This window comes from Aquarana catesbeiana, linkage group LG12 (genome assembly GCF_042186555.1).
Source record: "Aquarana catesbeiana isolate 2022-GZ linkage group LG12, ASM4218655v1, whole genome shotgun sequence".
NCBI classification, from domain to species: domain Eukaryota; kingdom Metazoa; phylum Chordata; class Amphibia; order Anura; family Ranidae; genus Aquarana; species Aquarana catesbeiana.
In genome coordinates, this window is record NC_133335.1 from 220,280,710 (window position 1) to 220,295,358 (window position 14,649).

The window sequence follows — 14,649 nt, forward strand, 5'->3', positions numbered from 1 at the left end:
AATCTCCCTCCACTGAGTCTGGCTGCAACCATTTTAACTGTGGGCAGCTGAAGCTGCTGCCTGTTCACTTCCTGGATTTACACAGAGGCACACCTCCAGCTCTGCAGCTCTCATTGGCCCTCTTGTGACTCCCCCCCCCCCCCCCCCCCATCCATTCCTGGCAAACTCTCACAAGAGTGAGAGAGCTGGGCATGCTGTCATAAGCCTAGGCTTTTTACCAGACAAGAAACAGAAAGTGGGCTGTATAAGGTAAATACTGGCAGAATTTAATTTTTTTTGTACTATCCAAAGTTAAAACAAAGGCAGAAGATTTAATAGATGGAAAGCTGAAAAAATTACTGACGCTTTAAGGAACACAGGATCAGGATGATTGGGTTATACTGCCACCTTCAGGAGGAGTTGGACACTGGCAAACAAAAAAAGCTGTTGGACAGCTAGGTGTAACCCCTCCCACTCCCAGCATGCTTCAGCTTTTTGCTAGTGTCGTAAGAGGATGGACAGCTTTTCTCTAGTCCTTTTTTTTTTTTTTTTTTGTGTGTTTTTTTTTTTTTTTTTTAAATATAATATTTCTTCAATCAAACCTCCAGATACGCACTGCTGAGCTTGGCTCACTAGGCAGCTTTCCAGATCAGCTAACCTTCAGCACCGCCTTGGAATCCGAAACTGGAAGCCCCTGGAATAAAGATTAGGGGGCTACCCTAGAATTTGGCGCTGTCCATTCTTTCGGTGTTCCTGCTTGAACAGTACAACATGTTCTATTCCAAGCACAGATGGAGCGGGCCCCCACTGCCCTTGGTCACTCATGATCCACCAACCGTTCTGGGGAGGCTTGCAGTGTCCCTCCTAAAGGACCTGATACCGACAGCCTGGATCATTGTTAAAGAAAGTCTCCCAAAAAAATACTCCGTGGAATCAATTCTGACTTTTTTTACAATCGGATCAAATTTCTAGATCAGTGTTTGGTCTTGAATATCATCAAAGGTCAAATCTTGACCCTTCTGATGTTATTCCAAAGATCATTGGCCTGTTTGGCTAGGACTTTTGCAGCGGGTGTCTCACATGTGGCGCCTCCCGTACAAACCTCTTATGATTCCATGGGGTTTAAATTTGGTTCTGTTGGTTCTTCGGAGCTATTAGGGATATTCACCTTTCCACACTCGCTCACAAGATTATTCCTTGTTGCCATCACTTCTACAAGACTTGTTTGAGCTGCCAGCCTTATCTTGTAAAGAACCAGATTTGATTTGCACAAGGATAAGGTAATATTGAGCCGCCTTCCTCCTTTTGGCCTTTCTCCTCAACGAGGACATTGTCCATCTCTTTGTCTGGCTCCAGTACATTGGAAGGGAATTTCCTTTACTGCCTGGATGTATTATCTGCTGCATGGATATACAGTGGGGACGGAAAGTATTCAGACCCCCTTACATTTTTCACTATTTGTTATATTGCAGCCATTTGCTAAAATCATTTAAGTTCATTTTTTTTCTCATTAATGTACACACAGCACCCCATATGGACAGAAAAACACAGAATTGTTGACATTTTTGCAGATTTATTAAAATAGAAAAACTGAAATATCACATGGTCCTAAGTATTCAGACCCTTTGCTCAGTATTTAGTAGAAGCACCCTTTTGATCTAATACAGCCATGAGTCTTTTTGGGAAAGATGCAACAAGTTTTTCACACTTGGATTTGGGGATCCTCTGCCATTCCTCCTTGCAGATCCTCTCCAGTTCTGTCAGGTTGGATGGTAAACGTTGGTGGACGGCCATTTTTAGGTCTCTCCAGAGATGCTCAATTGAGTTTAAGTCAGGGCTCTGTCTGGGCCATTCAAGAACAGTCACGGAGTTGTTGTGGCATCAGGAAACGGCTTCCAAGATTTGGAAGAAGTTGGTAGATTTATATAAGAAAAAAAAAGATACAAATAACCATAATGATTAAAAAATTAATGTATTAAAAAATCCAAACAGCAGCAGCTTATTTGCAGGATAACACAAACATAGAATAGAAGAGAGAAGCTGCGCTATATATATATATATATATATATATATATATATATATATATATATATATATCCAAACCAGCAATGGCTTATAGATGACAAAATATGTGTGCATTGACAAAGTCCATAACAAAACACCCGGGTGAGCTTGATCCAAACTTAAGTGCCGCCACCTAATAGAAAACTCGCTTACCAGATGGCAAGCAAAAGCATGCAGATGGCTATAGCCCAGCCACGGCCTTTGCTTGATCAGGAACGTCCAGACTGAAATACCCAGATGAGTCGTCTGTGTACCGCAATCCCCTGTGATCGTGGATGTCCGGTATGTCTCGGTAACTCAACAGAGTATAAGAGAAAGACCAACCATAGTGTAATAACGTTTGGGATAGTTTATTAAGAAAAGAAGTATTGCACTTACATATCAGTAGAGTAAAAAAGCGCTAAAATACAGAGCCGGCCAGCTGCAATAGAAAACCCCGTCCTCCTAGTCAAGTGGCGTGGTGACGTCAGCACGTATCCTCCTCCAGACGCGTTTCGTCACAGGTTGACGTGATCCCCATTGGCACTCTCCATTTTTAGTAAATCAGCCCTAGTGTGAGGACTTTTCACATTTTTTATATAACTGTGATTTGCATGTTTCATGTAAAAATAACGGCACAAAACATTAGGGGTATATATTAGTTTTGATATCTGAGTATTGGGATATCTGTGAGCGCTACTGTTTCTCTTAGTGCACTGGTCTGCACACTTTTGGTTTCACATATATTTTCCAGCACTAAGTGCAGTTTTTGTTTTTGTTTTTTTTTTAAAGATACTTTTGTTTTAACTAATCTGTTTAAAAAAAAAAAAATGTACTTGTGGTATGGCTGAGCCAATTTGGAGGGAGAAAGCTAAGAGGTTAAAAACAAAAAACATCTGCCTTTACAACCACTTTAATTTGTCTGCCCCTGAATTATTGCTATCACTGTTTTTGTATTTTACCTGACATTTTGCTTTTTGTTTAGGAGCTTTGCAGTGAATGTGAGAGCTGCAATTCTTGTATCTCAGGTAGGTCATAAATACACTCTTAGCCACACTGATCTGTACAGGAGTGATCAGACACTCAGATGATACTCCAATATCCATATCTGATATGCAGTGCTGTCAGGCAGTCTCCCCTTCATTTTATTTTTTTTTTAACAGTCAAGGTTTTTATTTTATTTTTTAAAAAAAATTATAAAAGGTACAAACAAAGCAATGACAGATTCTTAAATACAGTTCTTGCATATTGTTACTTGTCACATGGTTATCACTGGTGTGGTAGTATACATGGTAATTCAAGAAAATTATAGGTGAGAGTAATTCAGATAGGATTATGTGCCAATATCGGGAGGAGACTATTAGCAGTGCAAATACGGGGCTCTCCTGCAAAGGTTCCCTCTCTGTCCATGGGGGAAGGGGGGAAGGGGGGGGGAATAGGAGAGGAAAACAAGCTGGTATGGGACAGGCGGGGGGAATAGGCAAAGGGAGGGAGAGAGGAAAGAGAGCCCAAGATCTTCCATCTTTTTTTAACATTTGGCATAATCGGCTCCTGCCATGTGGTCCCAGTCTCCCCTTTATGATCCAAGCATGTACCATGCAGTGCTCTATCAAGAAAAGGGAATTGCAAGAAACTTTTTTCCCTCTGCGAAAACACGTTTCCCTATGCTCCTTGTTAGGGCTCCATACATGCTGAGATTGAAGCACTGTTGCCCCCAAATCATTTGTATCCTTCAACAATCTTGGCTTGCGTCTGGCAAACCTTACTCCTGCCAACAATTTAATGATGTTCTTATTCTTTCCATCAGATTGTGGCGCGTCAGATGGTTGAGCGCGGAGTACCTGGGGCCATTGTCAACGTGTCCAGCCAGGCATCTCAGGTGGCCCTTCAAGATCATGCAGTATACTGTAAGCACTACAGATGAAGAATTGAAATATACAGCATATGTGTGAACTGGTTTACATGCCAAAGGATGTGTTTTTCTGTTTAGCCAATTTTCTGATCCAGGAATATCTTCATGGCAACACAGCTAGATCACTGACCCCAGCACAGTTAAGCAATCCAGCTGTCAATCCTTCAATTTAGCAGTACATTGGTGAGGATATCCCTGTGCTCAGGCCTCTTAGTAGCTGTATTCTGCACAATCAATGCCCCAAATGGTCTCTGGAGGCTATTGCCCAATTCTCAGAGGTATGGCTGGTGGGGGGGGGGGGGGGGTCAAAGCACTGGCACAGCCAATTTAGCAAAGTGAATGACCCGTTGAGAGGCGCCACACTTCTTCCACTTCCAGGTCTCCATAAGACTCTATAAATGGACAGTGAGAGGAGAAGCAGAACACTAATGAGCTCTTATCGGTGTAACTCTACTCTCTCCTTCTGTTTGCAATGTCCTTGTCCTGCTTCTCCCTCCCCTGTTAAAGCTCTGCTGTACAGTAAACTGCTAGAGGCTTATATTGTCAAATTCAGATACTACTTATATTTAAATTAAATAAAAAAAGTTGAATTATTGATTACAAATCAGCATTACTGTGTCTTTTCAGATTTGCTTAGAGGTCAACTTTAACATTAAGAGTGATTTCACCCAATTATGACATTTTTTATTTTTATATATTGATATCGTGTATATATGTACGGTATGTATGTGTATATGTATGTATATCTGTGTGTGTGTATATATATATATATATATATATATATATATATATATATATATATATATATTTTTTTTATTTACAGGTGCCACAAAAGGCGCTCTCGACATGCTCACAAAGGTGATGGCGCTTGAACTGGGTCCAAAAAAGGTAGTGTATAAGTATAGTTGTGTTATAATTTTATTTTTTATAAGGGGTCTTAAAAAAAATAAATATATTGTCTCCTAAAAATTTTGAAAGAAAAAGTAGTACTACTTACCTGTACCACTGTCTCTTTTTAAGAGCTACACCGGTAGCTCCTAAATAGATTGGCAGACACGGTGCTTTGGGGCACTACATTGGCTTAGTGGTTAACGCCACTTCCATTACTGAAACAGGGGGTACTCAGTTCTAGGACACTGCCTGCATGGAGTTTGTATGTTCTCCCTGTTCTTCTTAGTATCTGGCTTAATCCAAAGGGTAATTGCCTCCTTTTGCCCTTGTATGTATGTGATATTAGTACACAAGTTTTTTTAGGAATGTAAGCTCTTTGGGGACTGGAGGGCAGGGACTGATAAGATTGTACAGTATACAGCTAGCTCACTTCATTGGCTCCCTACCCTCCCCGGAACCTTTTGGGAGGAGCCTTACTGGTTTCGAACGCGTTGTGTTTGGAACAGTCCCCTGCACGCCACTTGGTTTCCCAGACATATCAATTATTGCTAACACCAACCCCGAACTTCAAACCTCCGTACATACTTAGGTGGGAACAGGACTTGGGAATCCAGTTCACAGAGAAGACAGGTGGAGAGAATTTTCCTTTTTACCAGCAAGATATCAGTGTGTGCTAAACACCAGGAAGCTGGTTACAAGGTACTGACGAGGTGGTACTACATGTCGGAGAGGATTCACAGGATGTTTCCTTAAAGTTCAGAGCTGTGCTGGAGATGTAAGGAGGAGTCGGGATCTCTCCTACACATTTTCTGGTCCTGTCGCCTCCTGTGTCCTTTTTGGACCGAGGTTTACTGTATAGTGCAGAAATTCACAGACCGCGAGCTGCCACGGACCTCCGCGTTTTTCCTCCTGCATCACCATAAGATCCCAAGCAAGATATACATTGTATAGGAAGTCCATTCTGCCTCTTTTGCTCACAGCTGCAAAGAGTTGCATTCCGCTGTACTCGAAGCAGGCGCAGCCGCCAAGCGTGGCAATTTGGCTGAAAAAGGTGGCTGAAATCTATGCAATGGAGGACCTGGTGGCCGGGAAAAGGGGCCTCCAGGAGAAGTTCCACACAGAATGGTATTTTTGGCGCAAGTTTTTCTACTCCCAGGAACATGCCGAGCTGATGATCCAACTCTCCTAAGAGATGGGTCCTGAGGATGGGCTCCCCCCCCCCCCCCCCGGACATGGATTGTGGAACTGGCCGGTGGTGGGCCCCCCCCCCCCTTTTTTTAAATTTTTTTATTTTTTTATTTTTTTTTGTTTTCTCTCCCCTCTGCTACTCTACTCTTGACTCCTGTTCTCTTGGTATCATTATCAGGAGAAAGAGATCCAAAAAAGGAAAAACTGTGCGGGATACGGAGACTCCCTAGCCCTCCTTGTATGTACAATATCCAATGTGGATTTAAAGTTGTTGTGGTTTCTGTATCACCGTATCTAAAATAAGAATTGAAAAAAAAAAAACAATGTACAGTATGGTGAGCGCTGCATCGATTGTTGGTGTTATATACAGTAACTACCTGTAGTAATAATAATAAAAACACAAATATGAGGGGAGGGGGAGAGAGCGAGAGAACCTAACTAATGCCATAGGGAAATTTTTGTATTTGGGGTTTTTGTTTGTTTTTTTTTCTCTTTCTCTTTCTTTTTCTGTCTTGTTTGTTAATAAGTCATATGTGTCTACTAAAAACTGAATCACAATGTGCTAAGTTATACTCTGCAAATTGGAAGCAGCAATAACGATATTTGTTTTGTGTGTGTGTGTGTGTGTCTGTGTATGTGTATATATATATATATATATATATATATATATATATATATATATATATATATATATATATATATATATATATATATATATATATATATATATATATATAATTTAAAAAATAAATAAAAACACAATTCTGGCCATGTTAAATGCCTGGTCCTCCTTGCTGGTTCTGCCCCCACTATGTCACTACAGGATACCATTTTGGATAGAGCAGGAACACTATCTCTTCATTCACCAGAAAAAAAAAAAAAGGATTGGCCTTGGATGTAGATTTTAAAACTGATATCATTTTCAAGTAGATGTAGACCTTTTCCGAAATGTTGGCTTCTGGGTGGTTGATACATAGCTCTCCGTCTTTTTTTTTTTTTTTTTTTCCTTAGATTCGTGTCAATTGTGTGAACCCCACAGTGGTAATGACTGATATGGGGCTTGCTAACTGGAGCGATTCCCAGAAGGCTGAGCCAATGCTAAATCGGATTCCCATGGGACGCTTTGCAGGTGAGTGTTGGGTCCTAATGTTGACCTAAAGTCAGCTCTAGCCATTTTTTTTTTTTTTTTTTTTAATAAAGTGTGCAGGAGCCAGAATCTCTCTCGTGTTTTTATTGGTGTCTCTGTTCTTCTTCAGAAGACTTCTAATCAATTCCTGTCCTGGTGACAACAGTACAAATAATGAGGGTTGTCACCTGGACGGGAGGACTGACCGCAATACAAATGAAATTGATATTTTAACCTCTCCGCTATATATATATATATATATATATATATATATATATATATATATATATATATATATATATATATATATATATATATATATATATATTTAGTGATCCTGCGCACATCAGCCGTTCTGTAGCAGTAAAGCTGCTATAGGGCGGTCAGCAAGTAGTTAATGTGGCTGATTAAGGTGGTAATTTCACTTGGTGCCTTATTCGCATTAAATTAGCCTCAGAACCTGTGTAATTCATATGTTTGGGTTTAAAGGGACGAGGTGGGAGTCCTAATTGGAGGGGGGGGTGTTGGTCTGTGTGGGGCCCTACAATTTCCAATGGCAGTCCTGTCCATGTTCCTTTGGGGACAGGGACTGATGTGAACTGTGGGATGTATCCTTGCCTTGCACGTTGCTAATGTTAAATCTTACTTCTTCATTTTCAGAGGTGGAAGATGTAGTTAATAGCATCCTCTTCCTGCTGAGTGACAAGAGTGGGATGACTACCGGTGCATGTCTTCCCGTGGATGGGGGCTACCTGATCAGCTGAGAGGTCTGAGGGTTCCAACGCACTGAACCGTAGACAAGTCTGCAACATCTCTGCTCTTTAATTGGCCGTGAAGCCGTAGGTTACAGAGGTCTGCAGCTGCAAGGCTTTAACTAGAGCATGCTTATTCTTCCATTCAGCTCCTGAAGGTGTGCGGATTAGCGATTAGACTCATGGCAGGAGTGTATAATGAGACGATCTGTAAACTTGGTGTGTTCATCGCTGGCTGCCTTAGAGGAAAATCAATAAACCATTACTGAGAACATGCTTGAGCCTGCATTATTATACACGGTTTGCTGGCTCGGAGAGGTCCGGAATAACAAAGGTGTGCTTAAAAGAGGACCTGTCACTAAAAATATTTTCTTTTGACGGTTTATTTGCTGGTGATTTATGAGAGGTTCGGAAACATGTCAATCTTATAAAACAGCCTGATTGTAAATGGACAAGGCAATAGCTTCTTGCTCATTTTGAATAGGGTGTCCATTGACTCCCGCTGCTGTCAGGCAAAGCAATTGACGAGGGGGGGGGGGGCAGGCTGAGCAACGCTCTGTGTGTCTAGATCAGGGATTTGCAATTAGCGGACCTCCAGCTGTTGCAGAACTACAAGTCCCATGATGCATAGCAAGATTCTGACAGCCACAAGCATGACACCCAGAGGCAGAGGCATGATGGGACTTGTAGTTTTGCAACAGCTGGAGGTACGCTAATTGCATATCCCTGGTTTAGATCAATGGTTCTCAACCCCTGTCCTGAGGACCTACTAACAGGCCAGGTTTGCAAGATAACTGAAATACATCACAGGTGATATCATTTGCTGCTCAGTGATTGCAGTATTGTAGTCTGCATCTCTCAAAGGTAATACTTAAAATCTGACCTGTTAGTAGGTCCTGAGGACAGGAGTTGAGAACCACTGGTCTAGAGCCGGTTCGAGAGCAAGCCCGCATACGATGGGGGAAATTTGATCCTCTGCAGATTTTGTAAGTTTGCCCACTCACAAAGAAATGAAGGGTCTATCATTTTTATTATAGGTGTATTTTAAATGACAGAGACATTATAAATTGAGTTGCAGTTCAGGGAGTAAAATAAGTATTTGCGTCCCTACCAACCAAAAATAATTCTGGCTCCCACAGACTGGCTACAGTATGTGCTCATGTGGTATACAGATTAGTCCTAAAGATAACTTGTTATGTGTATAAAAGACATCTGTCCACAAAATTTCTTTCCACCATTCAAACCCACCATTGTGAGCAAGACCAAAGAGCTGTCCCATGTCAGGGACAAGATTTGTAGATCTGCATAAGGCTGGAATAAACTACAAGACCATCAGCAAGAAGCTTGGTGAGGAGACAACTGTTGGAGCGATTATTCGTAAATGGAAGAAATACAAAATAACAATCAATCGCCCTCGGTCTGGAGCTCCATGTAATATTTTGCCTCATGGGGTAAGAATGAACATGGGAAAAGTGAGGGATCAGCCCAGAACTACACGGGAGGAGCCCAACTGATCTCAAGGCAGTTGGGACCACAGTCACCAAACAAACCATTGGCAAAATATGCTGCCATGGATTGAAATCCTGCAGCGCCTGGAAGGTCCCCCTCCTCAAGAAGGCACATGTACAGGACCATCTGAAGTTTGCCAATAAACATCTAAATGATTCAGAGAAGGATTGGGAGAAAGTTCTGTGGTCAGATGAGACCAAAGTTGTGCTCTTTGGCATTAACTCGACTCATCGTGTTTGGAGGAAGAAAAATGCTGACTATGACCCTAAGAACACCATCCCTACAGTCAAGCACAGAGGTGGAATCGTGATGCTTTTGGGCTGTTTCCGTGCTAAAGGTACAGGCCGACTTTGCCGCATTGAGGGGCCCATGTATTGTAAAATCTTGGATGAGAACCTTCTTCCCAGAACACTAAAGATGGTCATGGATGGGTCTTCCGGCATGACAATGACCCAAAACATACCTCCAAGGCAACAAAGGAGTGGCTCAAGAAGAAGCACTTTAAGGTCATTAAGGATTTAGAGAAGATCTGTAGAGAAGAGTGGACCAAAATCCCTCCTGAGATGTGTGGAAACCTGGTAACCAACTACAAGAAACATCTCACCTCTGTGCTCACCAACAAGGGTTTCTCCACCAAGTACTAAGTCATGTTTTGCTTGGGGATGAAATACTTACTTCACTCGCTGAACTGCAACTCAATTTATAACATTTGTATCATGTGTTTTTTTCTGGATTTCTGCCTAGAAACGCCCATTACTTGAGATGCATATATCAAAATGCCTTGATTTCAATAACTCCTCCCACTGCTTGCAGCAGGGCCGAGGGTTCTCAGGAGAAGTACAGAGGTGAGATGCTGTGATGTTATCAGAAGCTATTTTTTAGCACCCGGCTGGCCCCTCCCACCAGCCACAATCTGCCTGCATTGCGTACATAGCCACAGAGACCCAGTTATATCACAAGGTTACAAATAAGGCATGTAATTAGAGATGTATCGAAATTTTGGTGGCCGAAAATGGTGTTATCAGCATTTTGCCAATCGGAATAAAGGTGCCAACAATGGCTCCAAAAACGCACGTGATTTTGTGGCGATTTTACTGTGCTTATGGTTTTTTTTTTTTTAATTCTTAGGTCGTGTGACCCAAAAACATATTACAGGTGCGTTCTTGCTGCCTTTTGAATACATTTCAATGGGAAGGTGTGCTTATGGTGCGATTATTTAACTGATCAAAAATCCAGCAAGCAGGGTTTTTAACACCAGAATGGACCAGTGTGAAGACATAAATAGAATTTAAGGGGATACATTTTTTCTATTCTTGCTCTAAAGGTGCTGATAATGGCTGAGAATAAATTCATATTCATTTAAATTCATATTAATTAAAAAGTCCAATATATATATACACACACCCACATTTTTTTTTAATATATAATTCGTATTTTAAAAACTATAGCTTTCGGCCAAGTGCATCCTGCATTTTTGGTACCAAAATGTAATGAAAATAGAAAAGATTTTATTAAAAAAAAAAAATTAAAAAAAAATCATAAAGGAAGGCAAAGTATTAGCAGGTTAAACTTTTAGCTTCAACTCTTCCCCACTCTATCCAAAACTTTAATTTTTTTTTTACTAGTGTTAGGCATTAAATATAAATAATTAACTTGCATTACGCCTCATCAATGGAAGTCTGACCCCCGAGCTAAAGGGGTAAAGTACATTTGGCAGTGAAGTGCACTTTCAGGTATACATTATCCTTCTGTCCATCAGTATTGAATATTTCCAGTTTGATGATTAATGATACATACCTTATCATGGAAGAAGAGATCTGGCGTATTAGTTCAGATGTATATGGTAAAATGATATTTGCTGTATTCTCTTTTGTTTGAACAATGGCTGGTCATAGGCAGATGTCTCAGTGAGGATTATAGGCAATAAGACATTAGCAGCTTTCAATGCAACTTTTCCAATCCTTGGTTCAGTACACACACGATGAAACGTTTCCCTTTCCCATATACAAGACAATCTCTCTCACCCAATCGTTATTTCTGGAGCCAATGCCATTGAACCACTGCTGGCCGATAAAGGACCTTTCATGAAAATCATCCAACAATCCTTTAGTTAAAATCATTTTGATGACGTAGCCTTCAAGATGCCACCTGGAAAGGCTACGTCACCAGTGCCTTCTAGAGACATCTCGATTGTAAAATATTGAGAGTTTAGGAGCGGGGGGGGGGAGGCTTTTTTCCACTGTAAAACAAACAAACAAGCAGGCAGGCTTTATTGCAGAAGAGAAACGATTGGTCTCTTCTGCAATAAAAACCCCTTACCGGCCTGCTTGCTGTCTTCTCCAGCGCTGCAAAGTATGCTGTGAAATGCGCAGCTCAGCCAGGGCTGGTCTCTAAGTGCTGGCCAACGAAGAGGGCTTGAAGACCAGCACTCAGCAGAAGATGCCGGCGCAGAATTGTTGGATAGGTAATTATTGATCTTTTAGTTCCCCTTTAAAGTGGTATTTAAAGCTTTGTTTTCTTTGTAACAAACATGTTGCACTTACCTGCTCTGTGCAGTGGTTTTGCACAGAGCAGCTCCGATCCTCTTCTTTTTGGGTCCACGCCGGTGCTCCTGGCCCCCCCCCCCCCCCCTGAGCAGTGTCCCCCGGTGAAGGCCACTTGCCCTGGGGGATTGCTGCGTGCTCACTCCGGAGCCGCTGTTCTATGTATCCATAATAGTTTGCATAGGAAAAGTTTGGGACTTTAAATGAGGCCTACATAGACATGTGCCTCCATCCCTGGTTCAAAGAAAGAGGAGAGAAATTTTGTGACTTTCTCTATGATCTTTACACTGCACTTGTGTATTGGTATGGCCCCCTCAGTTCCCGTGGTGGGCCTATCTGGTGAGCCCTAGCTGTCCGTGTCGTGTCTGACATGGAAGCCATTTTGTGAGTAACAACACAATCAAGTTCTTTCATTACTCTTATCTGGACTAATACTGTACTACTATCCAGATAGATTTTTTTTTTTTCTTGCTAGAGATATTTATATTTATATATAATACAAACTTTCTTTATAAAAAATAGTTGGATTGCACCTGCTCCTGAAGAAGTGATGTTTCACGAAACGCGTAGAGCATATTGTGCTGCAATCCCTTCTGATTTTATCACATTCAAATGTTTTTTGGTTTCATCTATTATTGTATACTGTATTATTATTGTGGGCACTGAGCCTATGAATTTTTGTCATGTTTCAATAGTGACTACCATTGTTGATGGATAATTTATTAAAAATTGTCTTTTATGATATCTACCTTGCATATGCATTTACACTATGGTTATGCTCACGCGCCTCATTCAAAGTCCCAAAAATTCTCTCCCCTTCATGTCTATTTATCCATAATAGACATAGAGCTGCGGCTCAGCCCTTCCACTTTCTCAGCCAATGAGGAGGGAGAGTCCAAGGACAGCCAAAGCTATCGTGAGGGAGTTCAGGTAAGTTTTTTCTTTTTTTTGGGGGGGGGGATGGGGGGCTGCTGCACACAGATGATTTTTTACCTTCATGCATAGAATGCATGAAGATAAAAAAAAAAAAACTTCAGCCCCAGCAGAGCTCCACTCGAAGGGGGACGATCTGCTTATTTGCCTCCTCCGCTGCCCCTTTTTGGCACCTTTTAGCGGGGGGGAGGAGGGAGCAGGGACCTGGTTTTGTCACTGTGGCAAAGTCATCCAGAAGGGTCTACTGCCGAACCATTCACAAAGCGCAGTACCGGTTTCCCTCATCAGAAATGGCAGCAGCAAGAGCCGATTTAAAAAAAAAAAAATTGACTCAGGTGAAGACACCGCGGGATCCCTGACAAAGATTTCTCCTCTTGTCCACCCTTATGCCTTATACACTGCAGTCTGATTGTTGGCCAACAAAACCATGGACTTTTGTCCGAAGGGCGTTGGCCCAAGCTTTTCTTACATACACACGGCCACACAATTGTTGGCCAACAATTACGAACGTAGTACGTTGTTTTTTCTTAGCTCTTTAGCACCACACTTTGGGCTCCTTCTGCTAATTTTGTGTTAGAAGAAGTTTGGCGAGTGTTGATTCACACTTTTCTTTTTGCGTTTTTCATTTTCCAGCATTTCAGTTTGCGCTTTTCATTTCATGCTTTTCAGTTCGTTCGTCAACCAGACATGTTGTGGAATCGGAGGAGATAATGGGGGTTATTTACTAAAGGAAAATCCACTTTGCACTGAAGGTGCACTTGGAAGTAAAATCACTGTAGATCCGAGGGGGACATGCAAGGAAAATAAAAAACAGCGATTTAGATTGGATGATAAAATCAGCAGAGCTTCCCCTCATTTCAGATCTACCCCTCAGATTTACCATGACTGCACTTCTAAGAAAACCTGCAGTGCAAAGTGGATTTGCCTTTCGTAAATAACCCCTTATGTGTTATTTATTATTGGCCTTGGAGTTATTGCTTTTACATTATTTTTTTGGTTGAGTAATGATTTGATTTGGTATATTTTTGGTATTTTGGAGTTCTATTGGCAGATAGCATGTCTAATTTTATTTGTTTTCTTTTTTTAATGCACAAAAAAAAATAGTGTAGAATAATACTTGGCTATGTGTTTTACTTCAAATGACAGTTTGGGAGTCGGCAGTTACATTTAAAAAAAATACAAAAATTGAACGAGGGGACACCAACATAGTTGTATCTTTCATCTTAAAAACTACAGAATGGTGTTGTGATAACTTGCCCAAATAAAAAAAAAAAAGCATAATAATATTATTCTTGATATCACTAGAAAATAAAAGCCTTTGAAAATTTGTTTGCAATAACTCCATCAGTATCACCAGCTTCATTATTATCCCATTAAAGAAGAAGAGAATTGTGCGCTGCATTTCGAGATTTCATAATTTGCCGTGTCACGAATGTGAATTCTCCATTACGAACGCTAGTTTACATGACCGACCACTTCTGGCTCGTCCTGGCTTCCGAGCATGCGTGTTTGTACTTTGGACTTTTGTACACACGCTCGGAAAATCCGATAACATACATTTGTCCGCGGAAAATTTGAAAACCTGCTATCCAATATTTGTTGACGGAAAATATGACAACAATTGTCTGATGGAGCGTTCACACGGTCGGATTTACCGACAACAGCCTGTCATCCAACATTTCCCATCGGAAAGTCTGATCGTGTGTACGAGGCTTTAGGCTGGAGCCGGTATTCATCCACCAATCCTATGGCGGATGGTGTAAGCTTCACACA

At 41.3% G+C, this 14,649-nt stretch overlaps 1 protein-coding gene across 1 annotated transcript in view; it reads left to right on the forward strand.

Moving 5' to 3' along the window:
- Positions 1-8,167, forward strand: part of DCXR (dicarbonyl and L-xylulose reductase) — a 10,555-nt gene extending 2,388 nt beyond the window's left edge. Inside the window, exons 4-8 of the mRNA XM_073606708.1 lie at positions 3,008-3,050; positions 3,830-3,929; positions 4,758-4,822; positions 7,025-7,142; positions 7,800-8,167. Coding sequence (XP_073462809.1) covers positions 3,008-3,050; positions 3,830-3,929; positions 4,758-4,822; positions 7,025-7,142; positions 7,800-7,903 — 430 coding nt within the window. The 3' untranslated portion in view covers positions 7,904-8,167. The remainder of the gene's footprint in view (positions 1-3,007; positions 3,051-3,829; positions 3,930-4,757; positions 4,823-7,024; positions 7,143-7,799) is intronic.
- Positions 8,168-14,649: the final 6,482 nt, after the last annotated feature.